The following is a 24,604-nucleotide window of genomic DNA, read 5'->3' as shown; positions in this document are numbered from 1 at the left end:
AGTGAGTGGTTACATGAATGACTTGTAAGACAGGAAATGTAATGCATTAAAATGTGGGCTAACTGTAGCAATAAGGTTGACTGTTTTACTTCAATTACAAACCATTTAAATCATTATTGTAGTATAATTTTATTAAGTTTGAGACTAAAGATAAGGCTTTTTTTTTTGAAAAGCAAGACGTCCTAATAGAAATAATTGGAATTTGAAGAGAAATGTTGGCTACCAGTGGAAAGTAGGACTTAGTGCAACAATATTTTCTGAAAGTGTACATAATTTGAAAACTTTTATGTCAAGGTTATATTGCATTGTGTGGCCACTGTGACATAGATGACATTCTCGGTTAATATTCCAGGCTGTTTTCTCCAGCAGCTTTTCCTTAGATATGAGATAGGGGTGTATCTGTCTTTATTTTGAATTAGACTTTGTCCTCTAATAGGTTGATTTTTGAATCTGAATTTTCTGAAGTTCTGGGCAGCAGAATGCAAGTTCTCCCTTAAGTTTCTTTCAGACAGTTATAGCTACCCCTGTCCAGAGTATTTTCATTTCTTGCATGACATACATTCCATAAGTCCTTTAACTCAATATTTTCAGATAGTTTAACAAATTTACTCCTATTAAAGATTTCTTCTTTGTATATTTCCTTTTATCACCCATAGCTCCTTGTTGGTATGCTGACAGTTTTGGGGCTGGATTTGTCAACTGTTTGACTTGTCAGCTAATAATAGACAACATAATAAGGAGGAAGTTGTAAGTAACAAACAACGACACATTAATATCTCAGCTACAGGATATCTAAGATTAACAATCACTGCCACTTTTTAGTCATAATTTCATATTTTGATAACTATGAAAGATCCATTTTATTGAGGTATATGGTATGAAATGCCATGACTGGGATACAGAAAATGCATGATCACTGTCCATGTATGACACACAATAATTTCTAATTGTTTGTTAGCTGGTTGTTGTGTCTTTCGGCTTTTCCCAGTTAGGGGTGCCCACAGCGGAACTCCGGTCCGCTAATGATTGGCAGTTGATTTTTACGTGCCGAGTTGCCAGCCCTGACGCACAACCTTCAACAAAGGTACGCCCATTCACACATGTCTGTACGCAGAAGACGCTCTAGCTGAGAGTTGAACCGGACAGCGTCTTACTGTGAGGCGACAACGCTACTGCAGCACCACGAAAATAATTTTGCATGTATGTATTAATATTTCTAACACTAAGTGAGTTATTAACTGTTGCAGGGCATTAGGTAAAACCTTAGATGATTATTAAGGAAATTGTTATTGACGTTTGTAGTGTAAGTTGTATATTGTGAGCAATATTCAATGTTAGTTATATTGTTAATTATACACACACATTTTCATTTTTCTGTAAATACCTTAATAAACAAGCACCCAGCTAGGAAAAGCTATTTGAGAAAATGTATTTCTGGATTTTTCTGCATTATAATATAATTTAGTATTGAGTTATAAACTGTAAAGGGACTGACCTTTATTATCGCAAAGACTTTTTTCTGAGCACATTTACACCTGTTTAATATCATTTACTGTTCACAAGATAATTGCACGTTTGTCTTATGTTTTTTCATTTGAATTTTTTAGAAAATGCTCTGGAATGAAAGGATGCATGCAGGCTGCTAGAGATGTAATATTCTACAGCTCAGCTCAGAGCTGTTATTAAGCTAATAAATAGAACAGAATAAAAAGCATATGTAATAAAATAGAATAGAAAACCTATGTTTCTGTCTCGGGTCATAATTATACCATATAGATTTGGAAAATTTATAGGGACTTTTTTAATGCAACAAAACTATATCTGATTACATTCTATAGTGCATTGTATGGAGAACTATATATAAACCAAAGCCTTAAAACATAACAGCACAGTACAGAGCTAGCTAAGGGATGGCAAGATAAAAAGGAAGTTAAAGGTATAATGTTTGAGAATGTAACTATTTGTTTATTTCTATTGACACTTCCCCATTTGCATGCTGACTGTCAAGCTACCTCCTATTGAACTTGGCTAATTTTATTCTGTAGGGGTGATTATTTCTATCCTTTAGAGGCACTAGGGTGACAGCCATCCAGAGGGGCCATCATCTTGGTAGATATCAGGATGTCTGTACTCCCTGCACATCCTGGCAGTGAGAGCTTTTTGAATTAACCTAACCCCAACCTCTGAGAAATTACCTACCTGTATCAATGTAGGGATCCACATTGACTTCATGTCAGTGAGTGCTCTAACCAACTCACTGAGAGCTACCACTATACAGTGGTTTGGTGAGTCAAATGCCAACTACTGAATGCCTACCTATGCCTTGCCCCTCCTCTGAGGGTAAATGCAGATGATGCATGTCCCCCTGCATCCTACCCTCCCTCAGAATGGGCACACTCACCATCCCCTGCCTGCAGTATGAAGAACCCAAGCTGCTAATCAAACTTGGATCACATGTGCAATAGTCAGGGCTCTATCATTCTACATCCCTATCACAGGCTTAGTAACTTGCCTAATTGTGTGTTGTCTAGATTTTATTGTGTGGCTAATTTGTGTGCGAATTTTGAATTCTTGTAGTGTTAACTCTAAATCTTATTTGCATATTTCATGTCTAAATAGGAATAAAATGAGTTAAAAAAATACCACCACACATTGAAGTGATAGTTATAAAGAACTTTGTGGGAATTGTAGAATATTTGGATCCACACAAGGCAATTATTTGGCTTATAAAACACTGAGGGAACTGTGTGAGCAAGTTGTTAAACATATGCATACTGAGAACATGTGTTTCTATCATCATGCAAGCAATAATGCCCAACAGAGTGTGTGTTATTTAAATAATGCATTCTCGAGGGTGTTCTGAGGCCCAGTATCTCAGACCAGGGAATTAAGTATGTATCATTGTGAGGGGGATCACAGCACTATATGCTGAATGTATTATCACAATGGAATATAATGTACAAATGTTTTTTCTTATTGAATGTACTACCATGGAGCTTTTCTCCCCGGGCCTCCACTGAAAATGGATCAATGGCCCAGTGGACTTTCCCAGTCAACAAATGTCAATAAATAAAATAATAAGTATATTTTGCATTTGCATGTGAAAATTTTCATTTTGAGTTTCATCTAGAACCTAAAAGTTGATTGCCAAGTTATCTGAGGGACAAACATGCAACTGACCTTATGGTGAATAAACAGCACACCCCTTCCAAGGAAAACATTGGGAGGGCTATACATTAGTCTTTTCTTAATTTCTGAAAACTTGGTTTGTTTTCCAGAACTTTTGTCTTTCCATAATTAAAATGCAACCAGTGGATCCATCTTGCCAATAGTATTCTGTCTATCCCCGAATCCCAGCTGTTAGAAAAAGTTTAGGGATCCTAAAGGTCTAAATATCTGTTATGAATATTTCTGGAAGGGTTCACTTTGATAGTATTCTACTTAAACCATTATCTTTTGTATCACCTAGCAGATGTTTTTCAAGAGTCCTTCATAATATCATAAAGTAATTCCTTTGGGTGAGATTTCACAGTGATTCAGGTGGTTATATGCCATCTTCTGTCTCTAGGTTTATGTAAAATTTTATGAGAGCTGTTTTTTCAAAGTGAATTTGGTTCCTATACATAAGGGTGGCTGAAAAGCCACTACTGATTAAGGTGTCTGTTGGGGAAAATATTTGAGAGTCTTGCTCAAGTTAACAGATAAAGCTAGGAAAAGCCCCTACAGTATTTACCAAAGTGTACAGAGAGAGGTCCTCAATGGTAAATTTGATATCATTTTATACTAATGCATCTTCAGCCCTGTTCTGAATTTTTGTCAGTGTAGTATATATTGATATGTCTAAGGCATTTGACTGTGTCCCCCTTCTTTATTAATTAGTGCATTAACAACATTTGAGTTTCATGGATGTATTGCCAAATGGGTCACACACAGGTTAGAAGGCAGAAGATCCTTAATACAACTCAGATGTGTTTTCTTATGAGTATGCTCTTTAAGTGCATACTACAGGACACTGTGTTGGGACATTACCTTTTCCATCTTTACGTGCCTACTTTAACAGAAAGTAAGGTTTTACATGGTTGTGTAAATCAAAGCTATCCATATGTACTAGGCAGTAATCCAATAATAAAATGTGGTATACTATATTGACCTTAGTGTCATCATGTCTGAAAGTTTTACATGGGCAGGCATGAAAATAAACAGATAAAGAAATGTTGCAATCTCATAAGATCTATAATTCAATAATTTTCTTCTGATGTTCACTTGTGTTAGTACTATTATTTAAAAGTATGATAAGACCTATTCTTGAATATGGAACTGGGTTCTGTTCATTGCAGTGTGAATGACAGAATGTGTTCAAAAACATTTCACATAAAACTCCATTTCCAATTGTTCTTGCGGACCGTTGTTTCACTGTGATGACTCCTAACAGGAAAAGCCGAAAGAAGAGGATATTTGGTGGGTTAACAACTGTGAAGACTGAGGAAATTAAAACCTTGTTCCATTTGTTGTTGCTTCTTTGATCTGATTTTATCTGGCTTTTTAAATGCTTATATGATGGACTTGCCAATATCATACTGATTATTAGGTTCAACTCTCGTATTAGGGCGAGTAGGAGCAGTAGTTTGCTCATGTGATTGGTCTAGCAGGCATAATAGGTCTGAGTCATTTAATACTCTTGCTAATAGATGGTGGAACAAAGTTCCTATTCATAGGTTCATAGGTTCATTCTAGGCTATCTGCCCTTGGGCGTTTATAAGCCTAGCCAGAATGTGTTTGGCTTTCGCCACCCATTTTAAATTTATTTTGCTATGCCCTTTTTCGAGGTTAGTATACTGTGCCTCTGTCTAACAGTGACACAGAAGTGATACCCAGGGTAAACCTACGATCTCCCATTAACTCATCAAGATTCCTCTTGAAGAGAGTCAATGAGGGACTCTGCCTAACCTGGACTGGGATTTTATTCCAGAGTGAAGGGAGCCTCTGGGTTATGAATCTGTCCCTTCAGCATGTCCGATTTATTTCAGTGCTGAGGTTCAAGTCTCTCGAGCGCATAGCTCGATGGGATTTGGATTTTCTGAGGTGCAGCATGTCCATTAATTCTGGGTTGGACATGGCTATATACATCAGGCACAGATCGCCTCTGAGCAGGCGGTATGCCACTGAGTAGAGCTGGAGTTTCTTTAACCGGGTAGCATATGGCATCTGTTTTGCCCTTTGATCCTCTTGGTGAGGTACTTTTGGGGTCTTTCCAGTTGCTGCAGGTGTCTGGTAAGGTACATCCCAAAAGGGGCATTGTACTCAATTATGGGCCTGATGAGGGATGAGTAAAGAGGCACGATGACCTCCCCTGATCTAGATGTGAATCCCTTCATGATTAGGTGGGCTATATAAAATGTTTTTCTAACCACTTTGGCCACGTGGTTGTCAAATGAGAGATTGCTATCAACTTGGGTCCCCAGGTCCCTAATTACTTCTTCTGTACTTAATAGATTACCACCTATGTGGTAATTTGTGGGCACTTTGTTTTTGCCAAAGGGGATGACTATACACTTTTTGGCATTTAGCTTGAGGCCATGGCTCTGGCACCAGTTGTTTGTTTCTGTGAGGCCCTTTTGGAGGATGTTTGTGTCAGCTGGAGAGTCGATTATGGCGCCCAGTTTGCAGTCATCTGCGAACTTGGTCAGCCACAGTCCTTCCGTGTTGGCCTGTACCTCCGAGAAATATATACCGAACAAGGGAGGTCGCAGGACTGTGTCTTGTGGGACACCACTTGTAACTGGTTTGGAGTCTGACATGGCTCCAGCAATTCTAACCATGTGGGTTCTGTCCTTCAGCCTGTTTGCAATCCATCTAGTGACATAGGGGTTTATATTTAAGCTGGTGAGCTTATCTATAATGCCCGAGTGGGGTATTGTATCGAAGGCTTTTGCGAGGTCCAGGTAGGCTGTGTGGACCACCTTCCCCTCGTCAATGGCCTTGGTGACTGTTTCAAAGAAATCAACCAGGTTTAAGAGGCAGGATCTGCCCTTAACAAAGCCAAACTGGGTAGGATCCAGTGTCTGTAGGTCCCCAATATCTTTATTTATGAGGTCCATGATGATTCTTTCCATAGCTTTGCAGACCAAGCTAGTCAGGCTTATGGGGTGATAGTTTCCAAGATCCGTTGAGGCACCACCCTTATGGAGGGGGACCACTGTTGCTGTATGCCACTCTTTGGGTACATATCCTGTACTAAGGCTGAGATTGAACAGTAGTTTTATGTTTGGGTTTAGCTCTTCTTGGAGTTCATGTAGGACGCAGCCCGGGACACCGTCTGGTCCCATTGATGCTGTGTTTTTTGCTTTGGAGAGGGCGGCTCTTACCTGAGCATCTGAGATGTCAGGGGGGCAGCACTCTGCTGGGATAGATATTTGCCCTTTGGTGGGAGGGGAGAAGTTTGCGCTGAACCTGTCAGCTAGGATGTTAGCAATGTCTGTGGGTTCGGTGTATTTTTTGTCATTTTGGACTACTTCTGAGTATATCTGGGAATTACCACCCAGGTTCCTAACATAACTAAAGAAAACCTTGTGATTATCCTTAGTGTCCTGTGCAATTTTTCTCTCGAAGCTGGCCTTAGACAATTTTATGAGTGCCCGTAGTTTTTTGCTAATACTGATCAGTGATGCCTTCCCTTTTGGGATTTTGCGCTATCATTTAGTAGCTTCCTCCTTCTATTGTATAGTTTGTTTATGGCTGGGGTCCACCAGACAGGACGTCTGCCTTTGGAGGATTGGGTCTTGGTTTTATTTGGGATCGCATGATCCATGCATTCCTGAAGGTGTTCATAGAATGCGTTTATAAAGGATTCTGCGGTCTGGGCCGTATTTTCCACAGGCCCGGGGACTTTGAAGGATTCCACCTCTGTTTTGAGGAGTGTGAAATTTGCTTTAGAGGTTTTTCACTGTGGTTTTCTGGGCAGGGGGTGGGGTCGGGATGTGAATATCCAGTGAGATTAGTTTATGGTCTGATCTTACCAGTGAGGGATACACTTCTGGTCTGGAGCATAGTGTCCCCATGTTGGTGATGATCAGGTCCAGTATGTTTTCCCCTCTTGTGGGAGTGGTAACAAGTTGTTCCATAGCATTTGAGTTTATAAATTCTAGGAACCTTTGGGCTAGGGTGTTGGAGCTAGAGTAATGCTCCCAGTCTATGTTTGGGTAGTTGAAGTCACCCAATATAATGATGTTTGGAGAGACCTTCATATTTTCCAGTGTTCTCAGGAAGGCCGAGTGGGGTTCCTGGGTTTGGGAGGGTGGTCTGTAGCAGGCTATAAACTAGAAGGCAGTTTTACCCACTGTTAGTTGCACATGGATAGTCTCTGATGCTTCGTGCTTTGCCACCAACCTGGAGGTGTGGGTATCTTTGATGAATATCGATACTCCCCCTCCTTTTGTGGTTCGGTCCAAGTTTTGGGGCCGAAAAGCATGGTATGAGGTATAACCTGGTAGTGCTGGGGTGCTCTCAGCAGCCCTGAACCAGGTTTCTGTTACTGCACAGATATCGATGTTCTCCATGCTAAGGAGAGTTTTGAGTGCATGCATCTTGAGGTTTAGACTTCTGGCGTTGAGTAGCATTACTCTTAGTTTCTTTTGTGATACCTATGGAGGTGGGTTTGTCTTTTGAGCCTTGCCTAAAAAAGGCACTATGGGGGTTGCAAGAGCCTTTGCCAATATCTGAAAGCCCAGGGGTGACAGGTGCAACCCGTTCCTAGCGAAGCATCATGGCTTGTCGAGCATATCATCCCAAGCTGACAGGCATTGGATCCCCTTTGAATGACACCAGTACTTAAGCCAATTGTTGAAATTGATCATCTTGCCTTCATATTGTGGCATCATTCTTGGTGAGGGTAAGATGCTACTCAAGGTCAGGGTCATACCGGCCTGGGCTACATGCTCAGAGAGCTTCTCTGTCTCCATGTAGTCCAGGGAGGTATGTCTCAGGTCATTCACACCAGCATGGACAATGACTGAGTCATATTTGTACTTGCCTTGGAGTGACCTGAGTGCTTGTGTCATGTGGCAGATCCTAGCGCCCGACAGGCTGCTCACCATGACCCTCTCCTTGTTCAGCCTGGTGAGCGGGACATCAGTGTGCCTGACGATAGTCACCTATTACAAGTGTATCAGGTGTGTTGTTTAGTCTTGAGGGCTGTGACTGTTTGGCACACTGGCTTTGTGAGATATGTGTTGCATGTGTTTTGTTTTGGGGTAGCGGTTGCTTGGGTGTCTGCTTTGGAGGTCTCTGCTGCTTAGGCAGATCTTTATTTAGAGCCTCCAAGTATGTTTTTGTGTGATTATGAGTTTGGTTTGCTGTCGTGGTAGGTCTATGTGAGACTGGAATTGTAGTGAGTGTGGTTTCCTTCTCCTCCTGACTGGTTATGCCAGTACTGAGTTGAGAGAGCTTAGCCTCCAGTTTGGCTATATGGTTGCATCTCTCACATATGTTGGAATTTGTTGGGAGGAGGAGAGGGTTATCTGTGTACATGAGGCAGTTGTAACATTGCCTCAAGATTCCCAGATTCACCAGCTGGACTGGAGAGGAGATTGACAACTGACCTTTGGACATGCTAGAATAATATTGGGAATTCCTTTATAATTGAAAACAAGGGCTAGTGGGGAGTGAGGGTGTAGTGCTTTTAATTTTTAGTGCTGACTTATATAATTGCTTTAGTGAGCAAGTGCCAGGTAACTTAAGTGCAATGTGTTATAGGTAACTTAAATGCAAAAACGAGAAACAGTAACTTTCTTTCAAGTGAAACAAGGAAATAAGTACAGTAAGCAATGCAGATATCACTAGTGATCCACAGAAGCACTGAGAAGCACAGATTAGGTGGAATTAGCATTCCAGGGAAATAACAAGCAAACAAACAACAAGCATATAAACAAAGCTAGATTCAGCAGGCCTGGATCTAGTCTATGCTACAGCAAACAAGGTGTACCAATTTCAGTAAGATACAGTTCAAATATTCAGGCACTATAAACCTTTAACCAGAAATTCCCAGCTCAGAAGGGCAGAGTCCAGACTCTTCTCCCACAAGAGTGCAGACCATGAACCTTCTTAATGTAAAATAACTGGCCTGAAGCCCAAGTGCTTAAACCAGAACTAATACACTTTAAGAATAACAGACACTGGGCTCTCAGTCAGCAGTTCCCAACTTAGAAGGATGAAAGCTACCTGTCCTGCCACCACAGTGCATGCCACAAACCTTCGTAATGTAAAACAACTGGTCTGAAGCCCAAGTGCTTAATCCAAAAGACTTAGAATGATAGCTACACTTTAATCAAGTTAATACCAAGCAGTAATAAATACAATTGAATACTTTAGAGAATGCCTGGATTAGTGCTCAAGTTACACAAACAAAGCTAGATCCAGCAGACCCGAATCCGGTCTATGCCACAGCAAACAAGGCGCACCAACTTCAGTAAGAAGCAGTTCAGATATGCCTGTACTATAAGCCTTTAACCAGAAATTCCCAGCTCAGAAGGGCAGACTCCAGCCTCTCCTCCCACAAGAGTGCAGACCACAAACCCTCTTAATGTAAAATAACTGGCCTGAAAGCCCAAGTGCTTAAACCAGAATTAATACACTTTTAGAATAACAGACACTGAGCCCTCAATCAGCAGTTCCCAACCTAGAAGGATGTAAGCTACATGTTCTGCCACTACAGTGCAGACCACAAACCCTCTCAGTGCAAAACAACTGGTCCGAAGCCCAAGTGTTTAAACCAAAAGGCTTAGAATGAGTTACACCAAGCAGTAATAAATACAATTGAGTACTTTTAAGATGATGCAAAAGTAAAATAAAGTAGGTAGAAACACAAGTACAGTAAAAGCAGATGAATTTTTTTTTTTTTTTCCGAACAAGTGCTGAGATCAAAGAAACAGATTTGAGTGCTGAAACTAGAAAACTGGCTAGTTATATAAGAAAAAAAACTAAGCTAGAAGGCTTCTCTCCAACACAGAAGGGCTTGGGGGCTCAGAAGCCTACAAATAGTCTATACCACTTAACAGGAAAGGCAAGAAACAAGCTTACATTTTTTTTCTGTTTCCCAGATGCTCTCTTTGTACACAGTAGGAGTGCCTGAAATCAGAATATGATCTCACTGCACTCAGTTGAGTGAGCAAATGAGATGGGCCCAAAAGGAGTATCCAAACACAAATTTACAAGAGGGGTGGGCAGTTTCAAGGCCACTAAGATTAACACCAAAACAAAAACAGGGAGGGTGGGTGGGACTAACTGAAGAGCAGAGTCAAAACGTCCAGTTCAGTTAATATTCCTGCAACACAGTCAAAATCAATTTAAATACTGTATTTTTTGAAAAAAAAAGTGCAGATAAAGGTACTTAAATTCTCTTATACGTCCAGTTGAATACAGCTAGTTCTTAGCCGGCCAAAGCTGAGGTTTTTAAGCAGAAAATATTTCACACTGTACCACTTAAATAGGCAAGGACAGGAAATCAAAGAGTGTGGCTACCCCCTCACCTGTAATTACTAGCAAATAACAAAATTCAGCAAACACTGACTAACTTCCAGTTCAGTTAATATTCCTGCAACACAGTTAAAATCAATTTAAATACTGTATTTTTTTGAAAAAAGTGCAGATAAAGGTACTTAAATTCTCTTATATGTCCAGTTGAATACAGCTAGTTCTTAGCCGGCCAAAGCTGAGGTTTTTAATCAGAAAATATTTCACACTGTACCACTTAAATAGGCAAAGACAGGAAATCAAAGAATGTGGCTACCCCCTCACTTGTAATTACTAGCAAATAACAAAATTCAGCAAACACTGACTAACTTCCAGTTCAGTTAATATTCCTGCAACACAGTTAAAATCAATTTAAATGCTGTATTTTTTGAAAAAAAGTGCAGATAAAGTACTTAAATTCTCTTATACGTCCAGTTGAATACAGCTAGTTATTAGCCGGCCAAAGCTGAGGTTTTTAAGCAGAAAATATTTCACACTCAGCTAGTTATTAGCCGGCCAAAGCTGAGGTTTTTAAGCAGAAAATATTTCACACTGTACCACTTAAATTGGCAAGGACAGGAAATCAAAGAATGTGGCTACCCCCACACCTGTAATTACTAGCAAATAACAAAATTAAGCAAACACTGACTAACTTCCAGTTCAGTTAATATTCCTGCAACACAGTTAAAATCAATTTAAATACTGTATTTTTTGAAAAAAGTGCAGATAAAGGTACTTAAATTCTCTTATACATCCAGTTGAATACAGCTAGTTCTTAGCCGGCCAAAGCCGAGGTTATTGAAATAAGAGTACATTTATCTTCAAATCTTTAAAAGTAGATTAGATAGTTTGTTCAGTGATAGCATCTGGTCAGTTTTTATTTGGAGAATGGTCTCTTATTATCCCTATTGTGGTCCTTGAAATATTGAAACTTTGACTTTAAAGTATCACAAGCAGCATGATGCTGGAAATTAAAATGAAGAAGACATTGAAAGTGAGGTAGTAAGTGTGATAAAAAGATAAGACTGAATGCGAAAGCAATTGATGCCTTTGGAAGAAATTATATAGGGTATATGACTCCCATTAAAACTTTTAGTTGATATTGGAAGTGAGTGAAATGGATGATTTTTCATATGTTCATAGGTGTTTACTAGGCTAAGGCTAACCACCACAAGGGCCTTTTTAAGCCTAGCCATGCATCCCAGATCTCTGACAAGTTCTGCTACCCTTGATAAATGTAAGCATGGGCCTGGGAGATGAACCATTTACAGGTTACCTGTGTCCATTAGAGCCATAGTTGCCAAACCAGGGATGAATTTCCGGTTTCTCATCCAATTGTCCAAGTTGCACTTAAATTGGATTAGGGAGGAACTCTGCTTCACATGGATGTTGAGCCTGTTCCATAGACTGGGTAGTCTCTGAGATACATGCCTATCTCTCCAGCAGGTCCTATTTATATCACAGGCAAGGTTTAAGTCTTTAGAATGGGTAATTCTGGTGCTGTTTGTTTTGTGGATATGCAGGAGGTCCATCAGAGTGGGCCTGACAGTGCCCTGTATGCCAGGCAATGATTTGGAGGTATTACTCAAGAAACTGAGGTAATCTTACCACTAAAACAAAAATGAGGATGTTCAAGACAAAGCAGATCAAAGTTTATGGACAAAAGTTATAGTGTTATGCATGTATGTACAATGTAAACGCCAACAGTTAATTTCATTATAGGATATGATACACAGATGTGTTGAAAGTTTAAAAAAAGTTGTGAACTGCTAGGCATTGTTAGAACCAAAATGGCAATTTGGATTCAGTTCACAAAAAAAAAAAATCTTTGGATATAGAGAGAGCATACCAGTTGCCATAATCTATGAGACAACACAGATATGTTAAATTGTGTACTGTTTTAGTTCAGTTTTTTTTCTTTGTATGGGTAGGAGTAGGTATAATGGCAGTTATGACAGCTGGACAGTTTTTGTCTATCACAAATTTTTGGATGCCGTATTGCAAAAATGACTGCAGTTTCCAGAGGCAATTTGAGTTTGTGAGCAAAGCAAATACTTATAAAACAAGTATTTCACTCAAATTATTTTCCCTACTAGGGTGCAGCATTTTTATTAATGCATATTCAGCAGTAAAGAAATTAAAATAACTACCACAACTGTCTAATATGAGGTAGAAGTCAGGATGACCAAGTCCCTCTGAAGGTGTTAAATATTCAAATACAGTAGGAGAGGAAGTAGGTTCTGATGAGTATCCTGGTCAAGATGAGAAAAATAAAGTGGTTCTATTTTGGGGTTGGAAATTGATGACATCAAAGTATATTTGTCAGCATGGCCATTTGGAATCAGACTTTCAATATTTTTCAGTGTGATGATCTCTGATATGTAGGAATCTTCTAACAATTCTAGGGCAGATACATAACGGGAAATGTCTGTGATTTAGTCATGAGTGTGGTAAGGCCAAATAATGTGTCAACTGATTTGATATAGATAAGGTTTGGTAATTAAGAAAAGGGTGCTTGCCGTGACATATAAATGTTACATTTGCATTCTTGAGTTTAGCTTCAGCATCTTACTATTAAGTGAATTTTGACCTAAATGGTTATAAGAAAGACGAGATGGAAATTATCCCCCCTTTAATTCATTTCTTGATGATGTAATGGTATCTTTTCATGTGCTGCAAAGTTTTAATAATAAGAACTGTGGGTTTTTTTATATAAAGTGCCATAAATACTGCAATCTTGATTTTTTTTTTTTTTTTTTTTTTTTGCTTATTGTACAGATATAAACGTTTTGAAGATAAAGCTTTATGGCTAAAAGAGCATATTTGCTGAAGTTGTGTAAGACTACATTTGGAAGTTAACCTTGGGTTATGGGAAATATATGAAAGTGAATAAAATATTGCGGTTGGTCTATTTGGCAGAGTCAAAGGCTTCATTATTGCTTAGTTGTGCAGAGCATAATATACACATATAGATGTATATTTGTGTGTGCATTCATTATGGACTTTAAAAAAACTTTCAAAAGCAAAAGTGTTGAGTAGGTGCTCTCAAAAATAGCTTATCTCTCCCTTACCAGCCTCAGTAAGAAGCTGAGATCCCTCATAAAATCCTCCAAAGCTAGTTACGAAAATAAAATTGCCAAAGATTCCAAAGACAACCACAAGGCATTCTATAACTATGTCAAGAATCTAAATGGCAATGCTCAGATCTGCTCTGAGCTACAACAGAATGGCATTAAATATACTGATCCCAAGGATATTGCCAATATCCTGGCAGATCGATTCAGTGCCAACTTCACCCCCCTCTCACCCCCTAAATGGCCCATCTCAATACCAGAAGATTGCCAAATTCCAGTAATAACGGCCACACAGATAAAAAACACACTCTCCAAAGATAAGAATGCAGCATCCATGGGACCAGATGACATCCCGGGCTGTGTACTACATGAACTACAAAATGAACTGGCACCTCACCTAAGTGTCATGTTTAATCATACCCTCACCTCAGCCTTCATGCCCACTGAGTGGCGCACAGCTACAGTTATCCCACTCCACAAGGGGGGGCTCCACCTTGGATCCTGGGAACTACCACCCCATCAGTCTGACAAGCCTGATCTGCAAGGTCATGGAACGAATTATCATGGAACTTATAAACAAAGACATTGGCAACCTTAAAACACTAGACCCTACCCAGTTTGGGTTTGTGAAGGGCCGATCTTGTCTCCTGAACCTGATTGACTTCTTCGAATCAGTCTCCAGAGCCGTGGACGAGGGTAAGGCAGTCCACACAGCCTATCTGGACCTCGCCAAGGCCTTTGACACCATCCCCCACTCTGGAATCATAGATAAACTTACTAAGCTGGGCATTAATCCCTACATCACTCGATGGGTTGCCAACTGGCTTACTGACAGAACCCACACTGTAAAAGTAGCTGACTCCAAATCCAGCTCCAGACAAGTGACAAGTGGAGTACCTCAGGGTTCAGTCCTGGGACCTCTCTTGTTTGGCATCTACTTCTCTGAAGTACAGGCCAACACTAAGGGACTCTGGCTAACACAGTTAGCAGATGACTGCAAACTGAGAGCCATTATTGAATCCCCAAATGATGTCAATACTCTACAAAAGAGCTTTACAGAAACAGATGCTTGGTGCCAGAGCCATGGGCTCAAGCTCAGTGCCAATAAATGTATAGTTATCCCCTTTGGGAAAAAACATATACCCGTGAATTACCACATAGGTGGCAGTACAATAAACACCGAAAGTGTGATAAGAGACTTAGGGACACAGGTGGACAGTGGTCTCGCCTTCAATAACCACATCGCCACAACAGTCAGGAAATCCTTCTGTGTGGCACACCTCATCACTAAAGGCTTTTCATCCAGAAAAAAGAGGTCATTGTCCCACTGTACTCATCCCTCATTAGACCCATTATAGAATAGAATGCCCCATTTGGTATGTACCTCTCAAGACATCTGCAACAACTGGAAAGGCCGCAGAAATACCTCACTAAAAGAATCACAGGCCTAAAGCAGATGCCCTATGCTGACCACCTTAAAAATCTCCAGCTATACTCTGTCGCATATCGTCTACTCCGAGGCGATCTCTGCCGCAGTGCACCTCATTGGCCTTCTTCAAAAGAAACCTTGATGATTGGATGGGAGAAAGGAAATTCACCCCAGGGATCACGTCAGTCATCCTGCTAGACAGGGGTCCAGGGAAGTAAATAGTGTGGGAAGAAATAGCCAGGGAATTGTTATGGCTAGGCTTCTATAGGCCCTAGGGCTGATAGCCTAGTACCAACCTATGAATTGGCTGTACACTTGATCAGAAAGCAAAGATCATCAGCAAGCAAAACTGCATAGTTGTAGTCTGTCAAAACACTAGTCTTCACAACAGCTGATATGTATACTGAGAACGTGCACATTGGTAAACCAGAGGCTCTACCCCTGACCACAACCTAACAATATATACTAACTTTTCAGTTTCACCATTGTGACCAATATAGTCAACTAAAAGTGAGATGGCTATAGTACAACGTGACATAGTGAACCCTCCCCTTCCTGTTCACAAGCTGTGAACTCCCCAGTGTTCATTGCAGCCATGTGCGCATATATACTGATATGATTTATTGATTTATGCATCGTGTGTGTGTGTATAGATAGACACATGTGCATACAAACACACATATATGGGTCTACTTTAGAAGACTAAAAAACCAAAAGACCGAATCCCAAAATACTGAAAACTCAAAATACTGAAGGATGGAATTTGCCCCTTCTCTACTGCGATTTTGGAGTTGGTTTATATAATTAGCAGGGGGTGCAGCCCCCCACATGAGGGGTGCAGAGTGCTTGCCCCCTGGGCCCCTGCATGAAAAATGTTTTCAGTATTTTGGGATTTAGTCTTTTGGTTTGTTAGTCTTCTGAAGTAGACCCATACCCACACACCCACATATATATATGGATCCCTATCAGTTGATAACATTTTCAGAAACTCGAAATTCATATGGTCGAGACCATATGATAGAGTTTTTGAAAACTCAAAGCTTTTGAATGAGATTGTGGTACAGTGACGATCAGGAAATCTACCCTTTTCTTCACTGTAGTGCGATCTTGGAGTTGGTATATATAATTTACAGGTGGTGTGGGGGGGTGCAGGAGGGCTTGACCCCTGCATTAAAGACTTTTGTGTATTTTTTTTTTTTTTTGAAGTTTGAGTTTTCTGAAACTCTATCATATGGTCCTGTCTAGGTAAGGTGACTGCCAATGTGTGTCCAAGTTACTTGTTTAAATTCATTCTTTGTTTTTGGCTGCTACTTATGCTGCTGAACTGTTTATGCGCACCAGTGGATACCAATGCATTGTTGCTGTTACTACTATGAACACACACACAAATGCAATTTCTCAGGTATATGAAATATTTTACAATAAAAGCTAATTATCATTTAGAAATGTGTGCATTAATTGGATGCATCAGTCAGTGTGCCCATAGTAAATACAGCATTAGTCATGAGTCCAGTTTCAAAATTAGAGAAAAAAAAAAAACAACACAAATAACTGCAGTTGTAATTACTCTAAATAAAAGCTATACCCACAATATTGTGTGCAGCACTGAGTGGTGAAACAAAAGCATCCAGTGGTACACTTTCAACATTCAGAAAGGCACACAAACAGCAAAGATAGCAAAACCGTCTGAAATTGTTAAAAATGTAACATAGCTAATATGGGGATGTCTGGAAGCATCCTAACAAACACCAGGATATATGCACACTCCTGACTTCATAAAAATTGTTAGTATCAAAAAGTGCACTTAAACTAAGATACTGTGCAAGTGTCAGCATGCATGCATGGTATATTAAACATCTCCAGTCATTTATGACTGTTGAGAGTAGATGGAACGCAAAAATGTTCTGAAGTATATAATTATTTGAAAAGGTAAGTACGTTATTTTATGACATGATGACATTGTATAGTATACTCTGTTTCTGGGTATAGGTAATGCCTGTTTACCCACAGTTGTTTTTGTGACCAAACCACACCAGACATACCCATTCCTGGATTATTGCAAAACCTTTGCAGAATTATTTGCATATTTCAAGTATGTGTATTGTTAAAGATGCCGGGTTACAGCCATTAATAGTGGATCTGATGCAGTATGCTTATTACTAGCAAACCATCCATAGAATGGCAATGTTTTGAAATAGAGGCTAGAGTGATACAACATATTTTTTTCTGCATTTTAGTCCTCACTCTTGGAACAGATGTTTTTGAATGGAATCCAAACTAGAATTGTTAATATGGATTTACTTTGTAGGAGTGCAGTATCTGATGGAGTCGGCTTTGTAATTTTCTTGCTGCATTTCTGTTTTTACTTTCTGCTAAAGTGGTAATGGTTTATTGTTTCTTGTGACTACTAAACCTGCTGAGATAGGAAATGTTTATTATTATTATTTGCTTTTGTGAGTTCTGATATGCTGTGACACAAACTTGTTCTGTATTACAGTTGCAGATATGTGGTATAGATACAGAAAGAAAGTTAGCCTAAATGAATATAGTCTCTATCTGTTGTAAAAGTGCACTCATGGCTGTCTGTTTTGTAAACAGGTTACTGGTGGCTGGAAACTACTTGTTTAGTGGTTCTTATGACAGAACAGCACGCTGTTGGAGTCTTGACAGGGGGAAGCAGTTACAGCAGTTCAGAGGTCATCGAAACTGTGTGCTAGCACTGGCCTACTTTTCAGCAGCAGATGTGCTTGGAGAGTCAGATTCCGACAGTGAACAGAACAAAGATTTGCTTTTGACTGGAAGCACTGACAGTTGTATTAAGCTTTGGGTAGTATCCAATGGTAGGTGTTATCAGACTCTACGGGGGCATTTAGGAGCCATATTGTGTCTAGCACTTGACATTCCAAACAAAACCCTTTATTCTGGAAGTACAGATCATACTATCCGGAAGTGGAATATAATAACAGGACAGTTGGTAAAAGTGTTTCAAGAACATCAGGGCTCTGTTATCTGCGTGGAGGTAAGGACGTTATCTGTTTACTTATCTTATTTCCTCAGAAAAATGAGTTGTCTCTTAAATGTATGAAAAATACCTGTACATGATAAGTTTCTACCTGTATGGCTTGCATTAAAGTGTTTATTGTAAGACCGAAGATGAGTATGTATTCTACACAGTTAATGCTTTAGCAGTGGCATTGTAACATACAAGGCCTTTGTATGAATGACATTAAAACCCAACTGCGCTTTAGACATGAGTAGTAGATGCTGAGAATCTGGTTGTATTTATAAAGTGACCTCCTTTTATTTTCCATTTACACATTGGAATCTACTTCTCAAATTCCAGTTAAGAAATGCTGAATTCCCAGTTTAGTGATGGAAGTACATATAGTTATACATAAGTATGTTATTCCTAAGTTAATTATTTTTAGATGTAATGTGCTGCCTCCTGACATAGTGCTGTACCCACTGGTAACAAAGATGCTGGAATTTACATTTTAACTGCAAGACCAAATTCCCTGTCTATCTGAGCAGAAAAAATGTCTTTGTGTAGTACTAAAAAGAAGGAAAAGACTATAAATGTGACCCAAGGAAAATGAAACTGCAAGTTCACAATTATAATGGCAAATACAGAAAACTTCTGCAGTAATAACAACATGCTAATCAAGATTTGCACGAATGGTGAAGGTGAGATGAACTTGGATGAAAATATTTTATTTATCCTTTGTTGACAGGATTAGTTCCACTATACTATGAAAGGCTACTTGGCAGATCAACAATTTGGACTGCATATTCACTGTTAAAAAAAATCTATGGAAAAGGTGTGAGGTACAGACGAATGTAGATTCTATAGTACTGACCTATAGACAGCAGAGGACTGATTTGTTACTTATGGTTGAAGGTTTGAGTACTGAAAGGCACAATAATATAGCAAGGTTGTTATGTGGAGAGAGAATATGGAAGTAGCTTGGAAACATGTCAAGAAGAATTATTTAAAATAAAGAATCACATAGTATCACCAAGTAACGAAAGTTAAAAAAACAGAAAACTAAAAGCAAGAACCTAGATATTATAGTTGAATGGCATGGAAGTAGGAACTAGAACAGTGTGTAACGAGGACATCCAGATAGTTTAAATAGCAGTAACAATAAATGGGCTAATAAAAGGATTTCCAAGCATACTTAGATGTTCTACCAAACACCCACAACTCCATATGGACTACAGAAGGAAGGCAATTGTGGATACTTTGCATGTGCTAAGAAGAGCAATCAAACTGGAGCAACATGGATTTCATCACATTTACGTATGCCTTGACTGAACAATGAAATACATTCCTGCCATGGTATTAAAAATCCTAAACACTTTAAATTAAAACAGTAGTGCTGCATGATCCTTAATCCTGTTGCATGTTAGGAGCTTTCTGTCAGCGTTTCTGTTTTCATCATTATTGATTCATTTATGGTTCTTAACATGGTAGTGTTGCAATGGAGAGGTTAGAAGAGCAGCTGCCTTGGGCAGAAAGAGTTGTGGGGGGGGGTGCCATCAGTCAATCCTGATCTCTCTCTTTAATGCAATTCCAGCTTTTAAAAGCCAGTATTGCATTTGTTGTCAAACTTGGGTGCTGTAGTGCTCCGTGTATGGTCTAGACTGCATTGATGGGAGGTCAGGGGCAGGGTACAGAAACAGGACCTGACTGAGGTAGGGGGTGGGTTGTTGTGCAGCTGGCCACCTGGTTGGTGTACCAGTAGAAAGAACATATATTTGTTTTTTTGTTTGTGTTTTGTTTTTGTTTTTTTTGTTTTTTTTGCTCTTCAAAAGAAGAGCTTGGGGGTGGATCTAATCAGCTTAATATAGTAAAGTGCTTTTTTATTTAGGAGCTGGGTTGAGGAGCATGGATCTAACTGTAATAAGCCGAGCTGAGGGGTTGCAGTGCTGGTTCATGGTACTGACAGATGGCACTGGCAGAGCCAAGCTATGCTTCTGTACTTACACAGATTGTTACTGTAAGTAATTTATAAATCTAACAAAGGTTAGGTTACCTTACAAGTGGTCAACATCTAAATGGTTGACCATTTCCATTAGCCAGCTTCCCCAATTTACTTTTTCTTGACCTCATTTCTTAGTAGAAGTTTAACTGTAAGATCATAGTTCATGCAACTGCTATGTTCTCCCTTGACATATATTTCTGTTCAATCCACCGTTATTTAATAGTAGAGTTAATATATTTAAGTAAGGGTGATGAAGCCCCCTCCTCACTTGGGGTACAGGGACCCCCCTTCAAAATTTTTTTTTCTGTTCACTTTAGTTGTTCAAGGAAATGATTTTTACTACTTTTATATAGTTGAGGTTTTTATTGAGTGGACTGGGAGCCAACATTATTGTAAATCCCTAATGCTGTTTTACATGTATAATAGACAGTACAGTGGAATAGAAGTTTAATGTTGTTAATTCAGAGTCCTTGGTTCTTTACTTTGGTTCTTAGCTGGGGTGCTTCCTCTGTGGAGTCAGCATGTTCCTCCTGTGTCCTGTTTACCAGATGCTTCAATTTTCTCCTTTATTCAAAAGATATGCAATAGGCAACTTGGAATTCCTATAAATTGTTTAATGATGTATATGCACACACATGCTAAAGAACAAGATCAACCTATTTTTTGAAATTGGAGTTGTGCTTATGAAAACATGCTGGAGGGATAGATTTCCTTCGCAAAGACTTCCTTGCTATGGAACAAGGTCCCGATCTACATAAGATAGAGCCCCTCACTATCACTCTTCAAGAGGAACCTTGACGAGTGGATGGGTAACAGAAAGGTCACACCAGGGATCATACCAACAGCTCTACTAGATAGGGGCCAAGGGTACTAGCTGCTAGATCAGGGGCCTAGGGAACTAAACAAAGGGGTGGTGAATACAGCACAACGTGGCTGGGCTAATATATGCCTTCGGGCAGATAGCCCAGTATCTACCTATGAGCTATTCACCAAAAAGATCGGATGCAGCTTGCAGTTAAGGTAGATAGGTGGTAGTTGCAGCTTACTCGAAAAAGTGTAAAGTTATGTTACTTTTGGAAGGGATTGTAGACTAGTAAACACTTTATAGAGTGTTAGTTGGGTGGACTGAGGAAAAAAACATAATTATTCTAGCAGTTATCACTATTAGAATTGTACTCACTATTAGAGTTGTACAGCTGAGTACATGAGGGCTGGAATCCATGAGAGGGTTGAATGCACAAGAGAGGCCATTGCCTTTGTTCCATTATGCAGGGGCTCCCTATTAAAATATTGGCACTCAAAAATTGCCAGGTGCTGGCAATCCAGAAAACAAAAGATTGAAAATTCAGGAGAAGAGTGAATCTCAAAGATCGCTCTTCTTCTTTAAACTTCAAGCCCCTTCACCCTGAAACTTACATATACCAACTCCATGATTGCCATATCTCAGAGAAAAAGGAATATTCTGCAAATGTCCATCTTGGACTTTTTATATGTATATCCATTCTTTCAGCCATTCAGCCTCCATGTTTTTGGACTCACTCTAGTGGGTCCCAACATTGGTTACCTTGGGAGGTACTACTGGGAGAAGAAAACTGAGAGGATGCAATAGAGAATTTTCCCAACTGCATGGTGAAGAGGGAGCCTAGAGTATGGGGGAAAGCATTCATTTGTAGGGCCTGTACACATTTGGAGTAAGAAAGGAAGGAGGGAGATGGCACAGAATTGTAAGGAAAGTGTGTGGAGCAAAGATTTATGGAAATAATGTTTCAAGGACAATGTAGTGATAACTTGAACACCTTGGCAAAGAGACTGGTGAAGTCACTTCATGGTTCTCAGAATAGATGGACTGGGTAGGTGGTGCATGAGGGGCAGTGAAAACCATTACACTGGGTTAAGCTGCAACACTACTGGACTGAATGAAACCATATGCCATGTGTCACTTCCTTCTTCATTATATGTGTTTGCTGGTGGTGTTTTGTCTTGTATATCATGGTGATACACACAGCTAATATGAGAGCTGGAAAGTTGACTGAAAAGAAACCATAATTTTTCTTTGCTGTTGTCAGGCAGTGTCTTGAGTTTTCTCAGTGGTTAAAGGAGAACTCCACCTTCTCCTACAGTTTAACTCTATTCTTAGGTTTGCTTTTCTCCCTACAGTACAGTTCCAGTATTGTGCAGGTACCAGAAACCTCTTTGTACTTTATAAAACCTTCACTTTCTTGCCTTGGAATCAAAGAAAGGGAACGACCGCCCATTTTCTACACTTAACTTCCCACATAATTTGCAGAGGAATTTATCTCCACCTGCACGACATACAACAGACATGGAGAAATATGTAGTCAGAACTGCTGTCAGTCTTATACAGGTAATTAGTCTTGCTGATGTCAGGAGCAAAAAGAAGACCGAGAAGTATGAAACTGTTTTTTTTCCACTGTGTTTATTGCAGAGAGGAAGAGAACTAACATTGAATCACAGCTGCTTCCATTGTAGCCATGCATTTCATAGAAAAACAGAGCAATTAAATCAGTAAATGGCTCAAGGGCCATTGTCACCTGTTTTGCCATTTACATAAGCAGCATCATAGTACTGAAATGCTAAGCTTTAAACTTTAAATGTTGTTTATACTACTATATATTTTAAGATGACTTGAATGTCTGTGACATTTAGTGAAAAGTTGGAAAATATTTTTTTCTTGCAAGTTTTGCAAAGTATCAACACATGTACCATTTCCATTCCCTCCTACCACAATAGGACAAAACTACCCAAATAAAGACTTCTGTGCAGGAAATGAGACAGGTGGCAACCTTATCAACTAGGTGCACTGATGCTGTTTATAAGAAGGTATTTTATGCTTTCTTGTTATATCCTTCCAGAAGAGAAAACATATCTAGTGCACAGATCCTTGGGAAGAGACATCATTCACTGACTTTGACTGAGTCCTTACAAAAGTGGAGTGCATGATTATTTTCTTGTCAGCAAAGGAGATGTAACACTTGATGGCAACCATGACATATAGCTGAATTTGCTTTATCTTACATATGCTATTTACCCTTTCATTAAAACATTAGGAAAGGCAGTGGCGGCTGGTGACTTCAAATCAAAGGGGGGCTGCAGGAGCCAGCTGAATGGGTGGGGTCAATGGGAAGGGGTGTAGCCAACCAGAAAGGGGAGGAGCTATGCTCAAAACCACAAAAACTAACTTTAATTAAATACACTCCCCTGGGTGGCATGGCAAACCATCATTATGAGAGTCCAATAAAGACAAAAATAAGTGTAGAAGAATAAAAATATTTCAATGCATTGGCTGCATGACAGCTTACTTAATATCTAGATGGAAACAAAAGGTTGTGAGGCATGAAAAAATAAATTACTTTTTAAATACATTACTGGAATGCCAGTCAAAATCAAGTACAAGCAAAACCAGAAGCACTCAACTCAAACCACTTCTCCTTGCACTGCAGTTCTAATTATAATTTATATTCAGCTTTATTAAAGTGCCAAGTAACATGCTGAAAGTAGAAATCTCTGTGATGCCCCCACTTGTAAAAATGTTTCTTATCCAAAAAGACCTGCTGCCTGACAACTATCTACTTGTTTTATGGGGAAAACATGTAAGTAAAAAATGAAAAGCAAACAAGAAACAAGCTCAAGATACATTGCTTAAAGGATTATTGTACAGGTTATGGACCACACATGATTGGCATTCTGTTTAGTTTACGGGTAAAGTCTGTAGAGATGACTGGAAGTCTCCAACAAGTGTAATGAGCTTTTTAAAATAATGGAATCCTGTCCTTTAATACCCAAGGCTTATACATTATCTAGTCAAGTATTCTCTGCATGGCAACAACAGAAAGGCTTTCAATGTTGGCAATTCTTTAACAGTATGCTTATTAAAGCTTACTTGCATCTTATGATCTCAGACAAGCTTACATTATGGTCATTAAAGCATTGCTACTTAAACACAGAGCAACAGGCACTTTGAGTAATAAGCATAAATCAACAGTACAAAAATATGACAGAAACCAGACCTTTCTGCAAAATCAAGGACAGATGAAAAGCCACTGTAGTACTTGTGTCTACCTTGGATGGGAGACACACTGCACATTTACACTGCATAACTACTCCTTGCCTTGCTTGGACACATCCAGAGTCAGTACATGGTGGAGTGGGGTGCAACAAGTATGTCAAAATTTGAAATGTCTCTGGCTGACTGTGATGGCCCTGACACATGTGTCATACCTCTCAACCTCAGAGCAAGAAATCTGGACAAAGCCATAAACAGAAGTGGGACAAATGCCCACAAATAAGGACAATTTTTAAATATTGCTCTAATAAACTTAGAAAGATAATAGAATAGGTCTTGCATTAGTATGACTTTTCTGAAGGGTATAAAATCTGAAACTCAAATGTCTGCCATTATTTTCTAACTTCCGTCTTTAGTGATTTGTCACTAATTTGCCAAAAACACAATTTTATGAAAAATGGACCAAATGTGATGCAAAAATATAAAATAGCCACACAATACAGCTGGGAACCTGTCAAAGAAGGGACACTTTAATATTAGTACTGCTAACTTGAGCAGCTGACAAAATAAAAGAATCTACATGCAT

The 24,604-nt window shown here is 39.4% G+C and overlaps 1 protein-coding gene across 1 annotated transcript in view; it reads left to right on the top strand.

Moving 5' to 3' along the window:
- Positions 1-24,604, top strand: part of WDR86 (WD repeat domain 86) — a 937,643-nt gene that overhangs the window by 220,045 nt on the left and 692,994 nt on the right. Inside the window, exon 3 of the mRNA XM_044066906.1 lies at positions 17,608-18,028. Coding sequence (XP_043922841.1) covers positions 17,608-18,028 — 421 coding nt within the window. The remainder of the gene's footprint in view (positions 1-17,607; positions 18,029-24,604) is intronic.

Source organism: Protopterus annectens, chromosome 3.part1 (assembly GCF_019279795.1).
Source record: "Protopterus annectens isolate FY-2018-M chromosome 3.part1, PAN1.0, whole genome shotgun sequence".
In the NCBI taxonomy this organism is placed as follows: domain Eukaryota; kingdom Metazoa; phylum Chordata; order Ceratodontiformes; family Protopteridae; genus Protopterus; species Protopterus annectens.
This window is presented reverse-complemented; position numbering and strand designations above follow the sequence as displayed.